Genomic DNA, 18,937 nt, shown 5'->3' on the forward strand with positions numbered 1-18,937 from the left:
TCTTTACCCACTATAATGCCAGGAACCCAGTAAGCAAGATACCAGGCAGTTTTCTGAAGGGGCTTTACTGGTCGCATAAAGTCAGGCCTAGTTCCTTGAGGCTGTTGTGTCATATCTGTGTCTGTTATAATGAACAGATTATTTGCAAATATATTACTATGAAAATAAGAATACTCAATAAGCATTTCTGAATTCTGATGAGATCAGGTTAAGGAGAAAGATAAATGTTTCAGTTCTGTTTATCTTCATCAGTTCATTTTGTCCCGTGTAACTGATTCTTGTTCTGCTTGATCTTGGCGGTTTTGTGAATTGTTTTCCACTAAAGTCATGGGAATTCTTACCCAGTTCAGTGGTATGATCTTGAAGTTATCCTGTGCTTATCAGAGTCCTTCTCTTGAATCTCAGAAGACAAAGCACTTTTGTAAAATCATCAGTAAAACTGTAAATGGCAAAAAGACTTAAAAATGGCCGTGGTTAAAGATCTGGTGAGAGTTCATTCTAACGCAGATGACAAGGAAATGCGGTTATTTCTGTGGCACAGATTTTAAGCTAACTAGAATTCTGACTGATACTATACCAGGACCTAGCAGACCTCTAGGAATTTCACACAATTTAAATAGTTCGTTATCTCTCCTTTAAAAGATGTTCCAGGGAACATGCTGGGAAATCCTGAAGTTATTAGTCTGAATTCAAAAAGACTTGACTTAGACTTTGGATAGGGGAAGTTTGTCAAGTATCAAATATTTAGAACACCTTCTTAAATAGATCACTGTGAAACAGCAGTTATTCCTTTAAACAAAGTGATGGTTAAAAGATGTTGGAGGCAAACCAGAAGAGTACTTAATTGTTAAAACATTAAAAAAACCACTTAGATCTGTGAATAGAGAAGACTTCGTTTCTTAAGTAATCTAAGACCTGCAAAGACAACACAGAGCACAGGAAATGATGTTGGTAAGATACAAAGTCTTTGCTTTCTAGGCAGACTGCTTAGAAGGTTAAAAAAAAAAATCCACAATCTCTTATCAAGAGCAGACTAATAGTCTTAGAACTGTGTCCTCCTAATAGATGAAAGGTGGTTAAATTTTAACTTTGTACAGGCATTCTGTTAAAACTTAGTTAAAAAATCATTTATAATAGGGGCACCTGGCGGGCTCAGTTGGTAGAGCATGCGACTCTTGATCTCAGGGGTGTGAGTTAGAGCCCCACGTTCGGTGTAGAGATTGCTTAAAAATTAAATCTTAAAAAAAAAACCCTCAATAATTTCATTCAGTTCTAGCCCCCTTGACCACACAAAGTGAGATTCTCCTTACATAGTTTGTCCTTTATTCTCCCCTTTTCATTCTGAAACAACTACTTTAGGACAAATTTACTTTTTTTTCTTAACAAAAATACATTTCCATACCTCATACATTTTCTTACTAAAACTACATCCTACTTGTCTTGCATAGAGTTGTTTCCCTTATTACTTCTAGTATGTTTAATGACATATTCGAATTCTTAACCCATAGATACTTCTAGTGAAAATGAAGAAGTAAGCAATTAGGAACTGTGTCATGCCAGCGTTGTGAAGATTGGCAAGTTTGTGAAGACATTTTTATAATTTCTAGAAGCATACACCTCATAGTACAGTTTTTCAGTGTGGCACAAGACACGTCCACTAACAGACCCAAATATGTTTAGCTCCTCTGTAATAAGAGGCCACAAGCAGGTAAACTTAGGCTTAATATTTAGCAATTAATGTTTCAGTATTTTATCTTATTTGGAAATGATCTAGATAATTAATGAATATCCATCACTTAGCAAAATTCAAAGAATGTAAGTTACCAAAGAGATTTAAGAAACTATTTTTAGGTAGACATAAAATCTAATTATTGTTCATTTATAAACGTTTAGCTTACATCCATTTGTTCTTAGCAATGTTTACTCATGAGAGTTTCATCTTATTTTTCTTGCTAACAAATTTTTATAACCGATAACATGAGCTCATTTGACAAGTAAACCAGTAGAAAAAGTTGTATGTCTGCATTTAGTGCTGACAACTCTGAAAGTGTGTCTGTTTTTCTGGGTTAGTGCTTGTCGTTTTAGTAAACCAACAGTATTTCTATTAACCAAAGATTACCCAAGTCATGTGAATTCGAAAAACATTTGGGTTAGTCTCTTTATTTCTGAGTTTGAGGAATACTTAATTTATATAAGCACTTTTCTTTTTTATTTATTTATTTTTTTTTAAAGATTTTATTTATTTATTCGACAGAGATAGAGACAGCCAGCGAGAGAGGGAACACAAGTAGGGGGAGTGGGAGAGGAAGAAGCAGGCTCATAGCGGAGGAGCCTGATGTGGAGCTCGATCCCACAACGCCAGGATCACGCCCTGAGCCGAAGGCAGACGCTTAACCGCTGTGCCACCCAGGCGCCCCAGCACTTTTCTTTTTTAAAGCCAATTAAGTAGAGCTCTTGTTACAGAGTAATTTTGGCAGTGCCACCAGAGGTAGAAAAATATCACACATCTAGAACGTCCGTGTATAGACCTACATAAACATACGGACAAATGCTAACAGAAATCTTCTACTCAGTAGCTCATAAAAGAACCATTGAATCCAAGTTGTGTTTCAGGCAGATGGAATAAGTTAGGGCCAACCCACTCAGCTAAAGCTTCCTATGAGTATTTGTGTAGAACACTTTTAAGAGTTTTTCATTTGCCCCAAATAGCTCTTTTTTTCTTTGCAGCCTCAGAGAGTTGCTTGGGGTCTCTGGGTCCCTGGAGACCCCCAGTAGAGGGAAGCAGCCTGAAGCTCAAGCGGCTCTAGGGGGCTGAGGGGCTGAAGGGAAGGGAAAATCTGGCAGGGTGGAGAAGGTTCGGACGAGGTAGGAGTTTGATGTGGGGGACGTAGCAAGGATTCAGGGAACTGAATGGGGGATGAAGGTGACAGTGGGAAGGACAGAAGCAGTAGGAAGGAAGAGGTCCCAGAGGATCCAATCTAGGGAGATCTTAAGTTTCCCAAAGAAGCCAGTTAAGTTCCAAATTATCCTTCGCTAAATCATGGAAACGAGGAGGTGGACAGAGCTGGTGGGGCATGTAGTCGGCAGGGGTTCAAGAAGGGGGTTTCAGTCAATTGAGAAGTCCCCATGGGAGGAGCAAGGATCAAGTAGAACAGAGGCCTTTAAAAAACAACAACAACAACTCCTGGGTTTATCTTCACATTGGAAAAGCCACTCTTACTGAACTCATCTTTGGTTTTATCTCCCTTTAAGTGGAGGTAATAACATCCACCTTTATCTGCCATTTCAGGTGATGCTCTATTGCCCAATTAGTCTCTTAAATTAGACTTCTGCATTTAAAACAAAAACGAAAACTTGCAATACCTGCCTTTCTGAGAATGTAAGAAGTAGGTCAGTCTTTCCGATAAACACTCAAAGTAATGGTCTCCCTTCCCTAAGGAATGTCCATTTTTTTAGGGACCAGTTGGACCAGTTGGTGTCTTTCTCTAAGATCCCCAAAGGAATCCATGACCTAAAAATGTCAGGAACCACTAGTTTAAAGAGTTACAAATGTGGAGAGTTATTGATATAAATATGTTAATTAGCTAAATCAAACCAGGATAAAATAGAATCTGAGAGTTGGGACCTGGAAGGTTATTTAGTCTGGGATATACGGATGTAGTCATTTAGGGAGGGTTCTTAGAAATCATTACTGCTTCCTCCTTCCTCTCTTGAGATTGCTAGCTTTCCTCCTCACACAGATATTTACCGAGCATCTGCTGTGTGTCAGACACTATGCTAGGCCCTGGGGTATAGCAGTGAAGAGAGCAACTGGGATGCCCACCCTTGTGGAGCTCACAACCCAGCACTCTCATTAAGCCACTGCTGTTGGAGAGGACAGTGGGCTCCCTTGTTCTGGAATGGAAGGAAGGTTGGGACCCGCTACTATAGTCTAACTTTTTCTCTGTCTTCTCGCTTTCCATGTTAGCCCTTATGACTGTTCATCCAGACCTCACTTGAACCCCTCCAGTCAGTCATAGGGTGCTTGGGACAAAGGGGCTTTTCCCACTTTGGACAGCTCTAATTATTAGTGATTTCTTCCTTAGACTGCATTGAGCTACAGTCACTCTTGTGCTTTTCACCCATTTGTTGAGGTCTACCACCTAGGAACACACACAATAAGCACCTTTCACGTCCTTTTCCGTGTAGGAGTTCGATACATAGCATCTCCCTCCTGTGCCTGATAGTTCTTGTTGCCAGGCTTCTCTCCTCTGTTTTTTCAGATATTTCTCCCGGAGGTTATTTCAGTCTCCTGTACAAGCCTCATTGCTTTTTCCAGGACATATTCCAGCTTCTCAGAATTCTTCTTAGTGTGTGCTTCCCAGAACTAAGCTTGAAACCAGTTCTGTCCTTTCAGTGTGGAAGAAGACATTAGCGCTAGGTGGGTAGCCATGTCGCACTTCCCGCTAAAAGTCAACTAACACCCTGTGTCTTTCGTGTGAACGGTTGGTCTCCCCTCTTCTGCACCCACGTGGCCAACTTGGTGAACCTAAGAAGTTTATGCATATACCTAATATGTTCTTCACGTTTAGAGTCAGCCTATAAAGACCTTTTTGGCTTCTTATTTGCAAATCTAGTCTTTATTCCTTCAGTAAGTAACTGCTGAGCATCTGTGCTACCCTAAGTACTAGACCAGGCCAGAGTACACAGATAGGGTCCCTGACCTCCTGGAGCCTATACAGATATTTCCTAATTGACTCATTATCTTTTAGTCATCCAAACTTGTCCTTAGGATAGTTTGGGGATTGTGATGGGTTTTTTTGTTTGTTTGTTTGTTTTTTCTTAAGATTTTATTTATTTGTGAGAGAGAGAAAGAGAGCACAAGTGGCCGGTGAGGAGGGGCCAAGAAAGAGGGAGAAGCAGGCTCCCACAGGGAGCCTGATGTGGGGGAACTCGATCCCAGGACCCTGAGATCATGACCTGAGCTGAAAGGCAGACCTTAACCGATTAAGCCAACCAGGTGCCCCGGGATTATTACGGTTTTTTACAAAATGACCTCAAGTAGGCCCTTAATGTTGCCTGACAGGCATTTTTCATTTTCCTGTTTATGCACACTCCTGCTCTTCTAGATGGCTGTATCCCACCTTCTCAAGCCTTGCTTTCAGTTGATCTTGGCTCCTGTTCCCCTAAGAGAAAATAGAAGCAATCAGAACAAAACGTCCGAGCTCCCACTGCCTCATTTATCCACTCCCTGCATCCGTGCCTGGTGTTTTGCTTTTTCCTGTTACCAATGAACTGCCCGCCCTCTTCGGGGAGCCAAGCCTTGTCTCTGTGCACTGCGTTCCCTCCCCTTTGGCCTACTTAAAGACCTCCGGCTGTGCTGGGTCTTTCTCATCAGTGCGGACACAGGCCACAACTCTCTTCCACTTTCTCTCCCCAGTCGCTCTTGAACCCACTCCAGTCAGAATCTTATTTCTCCATTGAAGCTACTCTTACCAAGGGCACAGTGACCTTCATGATGCTAACCAATGACCTCTCAGCTTTTGGCACAGCCAGTGTCTGCTTTCCCCTTGAATTTGGCTTGGAAGACAGCACACTCCCCTACTTCACTGGTCCTTACCTGTCTATGTCTTTTGCTGGTTCCTCATTGTCCTCAAACTCTTAATGTTAGGGTGCCCCACATCTCAGCCCTCGGGACTCCTTTCTTCTCTCTCCTTTGTTGATAATCCCATTCAGTCACGTGGCTTTGGACACCATCCAAAAGCTGACGGCTTCCTACTTTAATGTTGAAGTCTAGTGTGTGTGTTCCAGTTCGGTTCCACGATTTAAAGCTGTGTGATCTTGGGCAAGTTACTTTACCTTTCCTTGCCTCCGGTTCTTCATGTAGGTACTTCAGCGTTTGTTGAAAGAATGGATGAAATAAAAATAAAACTACTTTTGGGGCGCCTGGGTGGCTCAGTCGTTAAGTGTCTGCCTTCGGCTCAGGGCGTGACCCTGGGGTCCTGGGATCGAGCCCCACATCAGGCTCCTCTGCTGGGAGCCTGCTTCTTCCTCTCCCACTCCCCCTGCCTGTGTTCCCTCTCTCGCTGGCTGTCTCTCTCTCTCTCTGTCAAATAAATAAATAAAATCTTAAAAAAAAAAAAAAAAAAAGAACAGTAGCTTTCAGTCTTGGCTTTGAAGTGACCTGCATTTTGACTCACAAGCCACTAACTGCAAAAGCCTATCTAAACAAGTGTACTAGCTGTTGCCCAGGGTATATGTGAAGCATTCTGTTTCTTTTAAAGTCTGATTACAACACACTAATTTCACAAACCTTAATGCTTCTAACCCTGAGTTTGGGGCCTTAGAGTCCTAGTCACACAGAATACTGGACTGAACTGGACCTGATTTTGATTCAGTATTGTAACTTTTCTTCTGCTGAGGCTAAACTCACTTCTGCCAAGAAAACCTCCCTACTGCTACGCTCTCCATTTTCTTTAAGTCCCATTTAAGCTGTACTTGTTCCAGGAAGGCTCTGTCTGTACCTTACCTACTGTTCCGTTCCGTGCGCCCTCGGCATTTATGTGCTATATTTCCTGATTGCCATGTAAGTACTTGGTTTTGATTTCATCCGTTTGCTCTGCCCCCCGTCGTCCCTTAACGTGTGGTTCCCGCAAGGCACAGATGCTCAGCTCTCTCAGGGCCTCGTTCTCGTGCCTGTTTTCTCATGTGCCCATCCCCCTCACTTCCCTACAGATGCAAAGCCTGTAAAAGGAGCTGACATGCCACAGGCCCAGCTCTTTCCCAGAAGCCTTGAGGAAGGTCGGGGGTTTGAATACGCTATGTTCCATAATCATGTTGAACACAGGACAGTTTGCATATTTCAAGGAGGTCCTTACCTGCAAGGAGCATCTGGGTAAGAATGATAGCATCCCACTGATCAGTAGAAATGTTGACCTGAAAGGTTGCTAGCTTATAGTATCCATACATATCCCTAGACTACAATAAAGGCACTGAAGGGGCATGTAGATCCTATTTATTGACATGGAGAAATGTTTATAAATATTAAATCACAAAAGCATGGGACAGGGCAACGGGGTATAATTTGAGAGAGTACCATTAACATGTTAACAGTGATTTGTCACTGGATGGTGGGATTATAGGCCTTCCAATTTTTAATTTATTTTTCTTTCTGTTTATCTGCATTTCCTACATTTTTAAACAATGATATATACAGTTAAATAAGAACATATAGATTTCTTAAATTATTTTTTAGTTTTCTGTTTTTTTCGGATCAGATTACCATTAAGTTCTGGTATGTTATCAATACTACTATTATGCTATGAATATAATAAAGCCGGGGACATGGATATTATTTGAGTTCACTGAATATGGACCAAGTGGACCTTTCATAAGTAAATTACATGGAGATGTGCTTAGATAATTTCTCTCCAGGGGCTCTGTTTTTAGACCTTCTGAAAACATTTTTCTTTCTCTGTTGTAACCAGATTCCTTCACGGAGGTGCCATTGCAACCATGATGGATTCTACTCTTGGTGCGTGTGCACTTAGAGCTGGGGGAGTTGCCATGACTGCCAACCTCAACATCAATTTTAGAAGGTAAATTCCTGGGTATTCTCTGCTGCTTAGGTGTCATGGATCAAGCTCCCCAGCAGCAGACCGAGACAAAGATTCGTGTGCGAATGACAAAGGAAGTGCTCTCAAGGGAAACTAGCAAGGAGTCGGAGGAGCAGAATAGGGAAAGGGAAGAAGCCAGCAGGCTTGGGCTCTCAGAGTCCTGCAAAGGGCAGCTTCAGCCTGGTCACCCAAGTGCTCTGGAGTGAGATGTGTGCCTGTGAAATGTTCCTGCCTTAAGCAGGAGAGCTCTCTCACACAGTAGTCATACGATGAGGGCCATCCTGGGGACCAAGATTCCAGGCCCGTTGGGCTCTCTGCGTTCGAGCAAGGTAGGCTCTAGGCAAAAATAACCAAAAAACCAAAACAAACGTGAGAAAAGGATTGAAGGGGATCTGTGTGGAGCACCAATATCCACTACATAACGAAACATAGGAGTTTTTCGTAACTTCACGCAGAAATAAAAGGACCGGCAGCAAAATGAGTGAGGCATCCGTCAGAAATAAAGCTCCACAGGTTCTTAATTCTTCAGTCCTACAGCGATACCCTACAGTTAACAAAACAGTGGACACCAGCACAGGAACAAAGAAAAGAAAGAGCGATAGTGCAAAACAGAGTTTAAGAACAGTTCAATAGATGCGGTGTCCAGATGAGGTTTGTGGGTTATTACTTCGCACAGCGGGAGGCATTTAAGTTACAAAACATCTCCGTTTTATGCCCCCAGAGAGTTGTATGGTTTATGTGGCCATCATCAGGAAGCCATGCCTCCTAGATTGTGGGTTTATTTACTATAAGAAATCCTTAGCCAAGCCTTCTACAGAAAAGGACACTTCCCCCTAGCAAATATTAGTTTATTTCAGGGGCCGACAGAAATTTTTCTGTAAATATTTTATGTTTTGGAAGCCATAATGTCTCTGATATAATTACTCAACTCTGCCATTGCAGAAGAAGAGCAGCCATAGATACTACATAAATACATAAATGGGTATAGCCGTGTTCCGGTAAAACTTATTTACAAAAACAGGCAGCTGGCCAGTGGGGCCATAGGTTGCCAGTTCCTGGTCTGTTCACCTGGAGGGCCAGTTGGAAAAAACTAGATATGGTCACTTATCTCCTTTTCCCTAGGAGTGTTTGTGTCTGCTCCCTGCCACCCCCCGCCCCCCAACACACACAGAACGAAAGAATTGGAGGCCAGCTGCTTTAACTTCTCCCTCCCCAGCTGCCAGTAATAGTAACTTCAAAATAAAAATAGCTTAATAGAAATGTAAACAAGAGAGAAATGTATCACACAAGGGAGTCCAAAGGAAGGCATCCTGGGCTGGTGCGGCAAGCTCCCTGGTCCCCAGAGAGGCAGACTCCTTCTAGCTCACCTTTTCAGAGTGCTGAGTGCCAGTCAGAGCCATCGCGTGTCCTGACGGCGGTACTGACGAAGCGCAGAAGAAGAGCTGTCTTGTCTCTATAGGAGACTTCTGGAAGTTCTGCACAACACTTCCATTTACCATCATTAGTGATAAGAGAGCTTGAGAAAGTGGTTTCTTTACTGATGTCATTATCACCTCAAATGTATTTAAGGTCAGCAACTAACACAACCACAGACATATTAATAAATCCAAACTTATAAATTATGCAGTATAAATTCTTTCCAATGCTGAAACAGTGACTTATAATCAAATTTTACTACGTACTTCAGTAAATAAAATAGTAAGCCTAATACAGTGTTTTTTCCCAGATGCCTCAAACACAAAATTATCTCAGTGATCATAAAACTTAATTATTTTGGGGTGCCTGGGTGGCTCAGTCGGTTAAGCAACCGACTTGTGATTTTGACCCAGGTCATGATCTCATGGGTCGTGAGATCAAGCCCTGCGTTGGGTGCTGCGCTCAGTGGGGAGTCTGCTTGAAGATTCTCTCCCTCTGCCCCCCTCCACTTGTGTGCTCTCTCTCTAAAATAAATAAGTCTTATAAAAAAAAAAACTTATTATTTCACCTAGACTTACTAAAAAATTTTCATTCTAGGCTTGATTTATTTCTGTAGGATGCCAATATTTATATTTTCCTGAGGTTAGTACACTTGTTCTTACAGTCTCATTAGTTGTCCAGTACTTGTGTCAGACCCTAAAGGAACCATCTCAGCTCGGCCGAATTTGTAGGTTCTGAGCAGTCATCCTGGAGATTCTTAATGGAATAGGATTTTTCCTTTGAGGCTGATTGGAACACATGCCAGAGTTCATAAAGCCAAGCCCCTGTTGGAGTCAAGATTTCCTTACCACGTCCAAGGGACTTTCCAGACCTACAGCCTTTCTTCTAACGTAGCACTTCCCCTTTCTTAGTGTCCAAGTCCATTGCGTCTGTAGTTGTATGTTTTCTGCTTTGGTTTGCCACTTACCTACAATTAAATGTATCTCCCGTAAATGGTGGAGATTCCATCTCCCAGGAAACAAGGACATGAGACTGTCCTTTTCTTCCGGAGATACTGAACTGGGCAAGACATTTGCCTTCTTTCCAGCTGGTTCTTTTCTGTACCCAGTCCTTTCTGTTAAGGGTACAATTCCTGCATTTTCTGGAATTGTTTGGCTTCCTGACAGTTTTCTGCCTGCTGGTGCGGGGGAGAGGGTTAATGAGGGTTCTTATGGACATTGTGCCAGACTTAATATAAACCCCCAAATGGCATTTGTCAATGCTGTAAATCCAACAATGTACATAGATGTTCTGTTCTATTCACCTGTCAGCTCACCTGTACGACACACACTTGGCAGGGACGTAAGAGGTAACATCCTGATGGGGATGCTGAGGGTTTTCCAAGTCTTTGCCTACCCCCCGTTCATACAGGCTCTCAAAGCGCCTTCGACTAACACATGGGAGATTGCTTGCTGAATGTAGGTATCCTTTATAGATCTGACCTTACAGCTCGGAAAACTACCAGATTGTTTATGCCATGAGTGTGTAAACATAATCCTTCCAGTGCAGCCTCCCCAAACCTGACCGATACACATGCCTCACTGTGTGTCTGCCGTGGCCTTTCACAGAGTAAAATACCGTCAGGCAGACATATGCTTTCCTGTCTGCACTGTTCTCTATATGTCAGCTGCTTTAAAAAGTCAACTTAATCTGATCGTAGCCATCCTTATTTTTGAATTATAGCTATAGTTTCATAATTCTTGTGTTAATTTTTCCCTTTTTTCAGAATCATTAGTGTCTCCTGGCTTTCCATAACTTAGTTAACCATGGTTCTTACCTCTTTTCTGTGCTTAAACTGCATTTGGCCTGTGAGGAGTCTCTTTTAAAAATGACTGGTTCCTGTCCTTTCAATTCTATCCGGATGGATTTTTAGGTACTTTTGTCTCCGGAGAGACAGTATAATGTACTGGTTAAGAGGACAGACTTTGGAGCAGGTTCACATGCCCGTTTTGCCACTTACCAGCTGTACGACCTTGGACAAGTTCCTCAACCTCTCTGTGTTTTAATTTCCTCATCTTTAAAAAGAGAATAATAATATCCACCATATAGTGTCATTATGAACTGTAAATGAGTGAATGTATATAAAGCACCCAGAACAATATCTGGCCACATAACTAGTACTCAGTGTTGACTGCTTATTACCATTATTGTTAATGTTGTTATTATCATTACTTTTATTTCGGCAACAATGAGGCATATCTGTGCCAAGACATAGAGCGGCTACTCTACAAAGATCGCTGATTTCTTTTTACTGGAGAATAGAGCAAAAGACTAGGAGAATATTAGATGTGTTCTCATGGTGGGCAGGATAACCTTGCTCCTAGGCCATTTTTGTGTCCCACCTAGAAAGTTTTTAACATTTAATAAGGTAATGAGTTCACAGTGGCATTTTAATTTTTTTTAAAGATTTTATTTATTTATTTGTCAGAGCACATAAGCAGGAGGAGTGGCAGGGAGAAGCAGGCTCCCCACTGAGCAGGGAGCCGGATGCGGGACTTGATCCCAGGACCCTGGGATCATGACCTGAGCCGAAGGCAGACGCTTAACGACTGAGCCACCCAGGTGCCCCCACAGTGGTCTTTTAGATTTAGTGGGCTTCGTGCCTTGTATTTTTAAAATTTTTTTGAGTAGCGTGCAATACGTTCATATTGTTGTGAAACTGATCTTCAGAACATTTTTATCTTGCAAAACTGAAACTCTATGCCCATTACACCTTAACTCCCTATTTTCCCATCCTTAAAACCCCTGGCAACCACCATTCTACTTTCTATGAATTTGACTTACCTCATGTAAGTGGAATCATTCAACGTTTCCTCTTTTTGTGACTGGCTTATTTCGCTGGGCAAAATGTCCTCAAGTTTTGTCCATGATGTAGCATGTGACAGGATTTTTCTTTTTCTTTTTTTGCCTTAAAGATTGATATGTTATCATTTGAATGAATCAGATGAAAGTTAGGATAAATTTGTCAAAATCTACCAAAAAAACAAAATGTGATTTTGATAGCAGTTACATTAACTTAAAGATTAACTTGGGAAAAATTGTCGTCTTTACATATAGTCAATGTTTTATATATTGACTTTATTTTATACATTTACATATATCCATTTATATATACGCATGTATACATTTATACAGTGTATATTATTTATACACTGACATTAAATAGATAGTTTTATACTATGAAATTAGATCCTAGAGGTGGTTTTTCAACATGATAAAGAATATATTAAAGTTTAACTTTTTAATCTCTTTCCATGTTCCATGTTTTTTAAAAAACACTTTTCTTTGTTCAAATAAAGTTGAAGAATACTACAGCCTCCGTTCTCAATTAGAAAAAAAAGGGGTTAATTTGAAAACAGGGTCAGCAAAGTATTTGGATTACAGTTCAGCTTAACAGGTGTCTTGAGCACATGCTACTGGCCAGGCCCAATGCTTAGTCCTCGTCCCACCCAACAGACGACTCACATGAGTCTGTTCTGGCTGTGCATTTCTTACCCACAGTTAGAATACTTACTAAAAACCAGTTTTGCATGAAATCACACGGATAGAGAGACTACAGTCAGGGTCAGAACCAAAGTCTTCTGACTCTTTGGTACTCCTCACTACAACACACAGCCTTCATTCCCTTCTGTTAACTGATGATTAAAGACCAGAATGAAGCACTGGGTGATGTAAGCAGAGTTGACACAGCTTTGAACTGCATCGGTCAATTAATACTTGGATTTTTCTTAATAAATACACTACTGTAAATGTATTTTCTCGTTCTTTCTCGTTCTCGTATTTTCTTTTTTTCGTTATTATAATAATATTTTTTTATTATATTGTGTTAGTCACCATACAGTACATCCCTGGTTTCTGATGTAAAGTTCCATGATTCATTAGTTGCGTATAACACCCAGTGCACCATGCAATACGTGCCCTCCTTACTACCCATCACCAGTCTATCCCATTCCCCGACTCCGCTCCCCTCCGAAGCCCGCAGTTTGTTTCTCAGAGTCCATAGTCTCTCATGCTTCATTCCCCCTTCTGATTACCCCCCTTCTTTATCCCTTTCTTCTCGTACCGATCTTCCTAGTTCCCTAGTTCCCATGGTTCCCAAAGAAATCATATGATAATTGACTTTCTCTGCTTGACTTATTTCACTTAGCATTATCTCCTCTGATGCCGTCCATGTTGCAGCAAATGTTGAGATATCGTTTTCTTTTTCTTTTTTCATTTTTTTTTTTTAAAGATCTTATTTATTTGACAGAGAGAGACAGCCAGCGAGAGAGGGAGCACAAGCAGGGGGAGTGGGAGAGGAAGAAGCAAGCTCCTAGTGGAGGAGCCTGATTTGGGGCTTGATCCCAGAACACCGGGATCACACCCTGAGCCGAAGGCAGATGCTTAACAACTGCGCCACCCAGGCGCCCCGAGATACCGTTCTTTCTGATAGCTGAGTAATATTCCATTGTACATATAGACCACATCTTCTTAATCCAGTCATCTGTTGAAGGGCATCTCGGCTCCTTCCACTATTTAGCTATTGTGGACAATGCTGCTATGAACATTGGGGTGCATATGGCCCTTCTCTTCACTACGTCTGTATCTTTCGGGTAAATACCCAGTAGTGCAATGGCTGGGTCAGAGGGTAGCTCAATTTTTAACTTTTTAAGGGACCTCCACACTGTTTTCCAGAGTGGCTGTACCAACTTGAATTCCCACCAGCAATGTAGGAGGGATCTCCTTTCTCCACATCCTCTCCAACAATTGTTGTTTCTTGGCTTGTCAATTTTTGCCATTCTAACTGGCGTAAGGTGGTATCTCAGTGTGGTTTTGATTTGAATTTCACTGATGGCTAATGATTTTGAACATTTTTTCATGTGTCTGTTAGCCATTTGTATGTCTTCATTGGAAAAGTGTCTGTTCATATCTTCTGCCCATGTTATGATTTGTTTATTTGTTTCTTATGTATTGAGTTTGAGAAGTTCTTTGTAGATCTTGGATACCAGTCTTTTATCTGTAGTGTCATTTGCAAATATCTTCTCCCATTCCGTGGGCTGCCTCTTAATTTTTTTGACGGTTTCCTTGGCTGTGCAGAAGCTTTTTATCTTGATGAAGTCCCATAAATTCATTTTATCTTTTGTTTCTCTTGCCTTTGGAGATGTGTCATGAAAAAGGTTGCTGTGGCCGATGTCATAGAGGTTGCTGCCTATGTTCTCCTCTAGGATTTTGATGGATTCCTGTCTCACATCGAGGTCTTTCATCCATTTAGAGTTTATCTTTGTGTATGGTGTGAGAGATTGGTCATGTTTCATTCTTTTGCATGTAGCTGTCCAATTTTCCCAGCACCATTTATTGAAGAGACTGTCTTTTTTCCACCAGATGTTTTTTCCTGCTTTATCAAATATTAGTTGCCCAAAGAGCCGAGGGTCCATTTCTGGGCTCTCTATTCTGTTCCATTGGTCTATGTGTCTGTTTTTGTGCCAGTACCATGCTGTCTTTGTGATCACAGCTTTGTAGTACAGCTCGAAATCCGGCATTGTGATGCCCCCAGCTTTGTTTTTCCTTTTCAACAGTTCCTTGGAGATTCGGGGCCTTTTCTGTTTCCATACAAATTTAAGGGCTATTTGTTCCAGTTCTTTGAAAAATGTCCTCGGTATTTTGATCGGGATAGCATTGAAAGTGTAGATTGCTCTGGGTAGCATGGACATTTTAACTATGTTAATTCTTCCAATCCATGAGCATGGAATATCTTTCCATCTTTTTATGTCTTCCTCAATGTCTTTCAAGAGTGATTTATAGTTTCTAGAATATAGGTCCTTTACGTCTCTGGTTAAGTTAATTCCAAGGTAACGTATGGTTTTTGGTGCTATTGTAAATGGGATGGATTCCCTAATTTCTCTTTCTTCGGTCTCGTTATTCGTGTATAGAAATGCAACTGATTTCTGAGCATTGATTTTGTATCCCGCCACGTTACTGAATTGCTCTATAACTTCTAATAGTTTGGGAGTGGCTTCTTTTGGGTTTTCCATATAGAGTATCATGTCATCTGCAAAGAGAGACAGTTTGACTTCTTCTTTGCCAATTTGAATACCTTTGATCCCTTTTTGTCGTCTGATTGCTGTTGCAAGGACTTCTAGTACTATGTTGAATAATAGTGGCGAGAGTGGGCATCCTTGTCGAGTTCCTGATCTTAAGGGAAAGGCTTCCAGCTTTTCCCCATTGAGAATAATATTTGCAGTAGGCTTTTCATAGATGGCTTTTATGAGATTGAGAAATGTACCTTCTATTCCTACACTCTGAAGGGTTTTAATCAGGAAAGGATGCTGTATTTTGTCAAATGCTTTTTCGGCATCGATTGAGAGGATCATATGGTTCCTGAGTCTTTTCTTGTTGATATGATGTATCACGCTGATTGATTTGCGAATATTGAACCACGCTTGCATCCCAGGTATGAATCCCACTTGATCGTGATGGATAATCCTTTTAATGTACTGTTGGATTCTATTAGCAAGTATCTTGTTGAGGATTTTGGCGTCCATATTCATTAGGGAAATCGGTCTGTAATTCTCCTTTTTGAGGGGGTCTTTGCCTGGTTTGGGGATCAAGGTAATATTGGCCTCATAGAATGAGTTTGGTAGCTTTCCTTCTGTTTCTATTTTTTGAAATAGCTTTAGGAGAATAGGTATTATTTCTTCTTTGAATGTTTGGTAGAATTCCCCAGGAAAACCGTCCGGGCCTGGAGTTTTGTTATTTGGAAGGTTGTTTATCACTGACTCAATTTCTTCATAATTAATTGGCCTGTTTAAGGAATCAATTTCTTCCGGTTTCAATCTTGGTAGTTTATAGGTTTCCAGGAAGGATTCCATCTCTTCCAGATTGCTTAGTTTATTGGCATATAGCTGTTGATAAAAATTTCTAATAATCCTTCCAATTTCAATGGTGTTCGTCGTGACCTCTCCTTTTTCATTCATAATTTTAATAATCTGGGTCCTTTCTCTTTTCTTTTGGATAAGTCTTGCCAGTGGTCTGTCAATTTTATTGATTCTCTCAAAGAACCAGCTTCTAGTCCTGTTGATCTGCTCTACTGTACTTCTGGTTTCTGCTTGATTGATTTCAGCTCTAATTTTGGTCAACTGCTTCCTCGTGCGTGGATTAGGCCTGTCCCTCTGTTGCTGTTCCAGCTTCTTGAGGTGAGAATATAAAAACTGCATTTTAGATTTTTCTATTCTTTTGAGTGAGGCTTGGATGGCTATGTATTTCCCCCTTAGGACTGCCTTTGCAGTATCCCATAGGTTTTGGACTGTTGTATTTTCATTCTCATTGGTCTCCATAAATTGTTTAATTTGATTTTTGATTTCCTGGTTTATCGAGTCATTCCTGAGCAGGATGGTTCTTAGTCTCCAAGTGTTTGAGTTTCTTCCAAATTTTTCCTTGTGGTTGAGTTCCAATTTCAGAGCGTTGTGGTCTGAGAATATGCAGGGGATAATTTCAATCTTTTGGTATCGGTTGAGACCTGTTTTGTGTCCCAGAACATGGTCTATTCTTGAGAATGTTCCATGGGCATTAGAATAGAATGAGTATTCTTTGGTTCTGGGGTGTAGTGTTCTATATATATCTATGAGGTCCAACTCGTCGAGTATGGCATTCAAAGCCTTTGATTCTTTGCTTAGTTTTTGCCAGGGTGTTCTGTCTATTTCTGAGAGTGGAGTGTTGAGGTCCCCTACTATTAATGTATTTTTATTTATATGTCTCTTTATTCTGGTTAAGAGTTGGCTTGTGTATCTTGCTGCTCCCCTGTTGGGGGCATATATATTTATAATTGTCATATCCACTTGTTGAATACTTCCCTTAAGAATAATATAGTGCCCTTCTGCATCTCTAACTATAGTCTGTAGTTTAAAATCCAATTTATCTGATATGAGAATTGCTACCCCAGCTTTCTTTTGAGGTCCATTTGCGTGAAAGATGGTACTCCATCCCCTTACTCTCAGTCTGAATGCATCTTTGGGTTCGAAATGAGTCTCTTGTAGACAGCAAATGGATGGGTCATTTCTTTTTATCCAATCTGCAACCCTGTGGCGTTTTATGGGATGGTTCAAACCATTTACATTAAGACTGATTACTGAGAGATATGATTTTAATGTTGCCATGTTGCCAGTAAAGTCTTTGTTTGTATTGGCTGTGACTTTCTGTTCTGTATCACTCTTGGGGCCTTTTTACTTTTATAGAACCCCCCGTAATATCTCCTGTAGGGTAGACAGGTCTGATGTAATTCTGATACCTTTGTCTTGGTACAGGAGACATTTCTTTGCCCTGGCCGCTTTCAATACTGTATCCTTGGATCTAATATTTGCAAATTGCACTATGCTGTGACGTGGCGTAGGTTTGTCGTGGTTGAGCTTGGGAGGGGTCCTCTCTGCCTCTTGGACACGAATGCTTGTTTCCTTTGCTAGATTAGGGAAGTTTTCAGCTACAGTGTGTTCAAATATCTCTTCTAGACCCCTGTTTTTCTCCACCCCCTCGGGAATGCCGATGATTCTGACATTGGAACATTTCATTGAGTCAGTAATCTCCTGTAACCTACATCCTTGAGATTGGATTTTTTTGAGCCAAGTTTCTGTTTTAGCTTTCTCTTCTACCATCCCATCCTCCAATTCGCTGTTACGTTCTTCTGCCTCATTTACCCTGGCCGTCAGAGCCTCTAGTTTTGACTGCATTTCATTCATAGCATTTTTAATTTCTGCCAGATTCGCTCTCATTTCCACCCTTCGAGATTCTATATTCTCCTTAATATTTTCATTAATATTTTTTTCAAGTCTAAACATCATCTTCACCATTGTTACTATGAACCCCATTTCTTTCTTTCTTTTTTTTTTTTTTAGAGATTTTATTTTATTTATTTATTCGACAGAGAGAGAGACAGCCAGCGAGAGAGGGAACACAAGCAGGGGGAGTGGGAGAGGAAGAAGCAGGCTCCCAGCAGAGGAGCCCGATGTGGGGCTCGATCCCAGGACTCCGGGATCACGCCCTGAGCCGAAGGCAGACACCTAACGACTGAGCCACCCAGGCGCCCCTGAACGCCATTTCTGATAATTTGGTTATATCCATATCCATTAGTTCTGTGGCAGAGGCCACAGACTCATTGTCTTTTCTTTGCTGCGGGGGAATTCCCCTTGTTATTCTGATGAGGAGAAGTTGCGGGGTGTCCAGAGCCCAAATTACTGACCAGGACCCAGGCAGAGTGCACTTGTTTTATAGGGATCTTAGGGACGTGGGCTTCTTGATTTTTCAGCCTGCCTTCTGGGGGAGGGGCCTGCCGCGCCGATACCCAGGCAACCCTGTTTGGGTAGAGTCTCAGTGTCCCCTGCGAGGGGGGATGGGGATGGGCACCCTGTGAGCCGGTATTTCCAGGCTTTTGTTCTCTGGCGGCTTTCCCTGGCGGTTTGCCGTGCCTCTTCTGAGAGTCAGAGCAGCAGTGGCCGAATCTCAGCCTCTGTCTCAGAACAGAGTGATCGCGGACCGTTCTCCACTGATGTTCTGGCCACTTTAACTCTGTTTCTGTTGGTGCTGCTCAACCCTGCAGCGTCCCGGGATGTGCGCCCCACACCCGGTGTCCTAGCCCTCACTTCCAGGGCCGGCGCGTCTCTGTCCTTTGTGTTTCTAACACCGCCAGCCACCAGCCGCCCCCACGCTCCCAGAGCTCCCGGTCTCAGTCTGGATCCAGTGAGCACACCAGAGCTCCGTTTCAGTCTGGTCACGCGCGTTCCCCGGCTCACGGTCTCAGTCCGCTCTCTCGCGAGTGCCATCCGCAAGTCCACCCGCTCCCCTGTGCAGGTGGCTGCCGCTTCCCGGCGCCCGAACGTGGCGGCTCCCTCCCGCTTCCGTTTATCTTCTGATATCTGTGC

The 18,937-nt window shown here is 42.0% G+C and overlaps 1 protein-coding gene across 1 annotated transcript in view; it reads left to right on the plus strand.

The window, feature by feature from the left end:
• THEM4 (thioesterase superfamily member 4) overlaps positions 1-18,937 on the plus strand; it is a 41,378-nt gene that overhangs the window by 14,357 nt on the left and 8,084 nt on the right. Inside the window, exons 3-4 of the mRNA XM_040626736.1 lie at positions 6,715-6,874; positions 7,467-7,577. Coding sequence (XP_040482670.1) covers positions 6,715-6,874; positions 7,467-7,577 — 271 coding nt within the window. The remainder of the gene's footprint in view (positions 1-6,714; positions 6,875-7,466; positions 7,578-18,937) is intronic.

The sequence above is a fragment of the Ursus maritimus genome, unplaced genomic scaffold (genome assembly GCF_017311325.1).
Source record: "Ursus maritimus isolate PB19 unplaced genomic scaffold, ASM1731132v1 scaffold_12, whole genome shotgun sequence".
NCBI classification, from domain to species: Eukaryota; Metazoa; Chordata; class Mammalia; order Carnivora; family Ursidae; genus Ursus; species Ursus maritimus.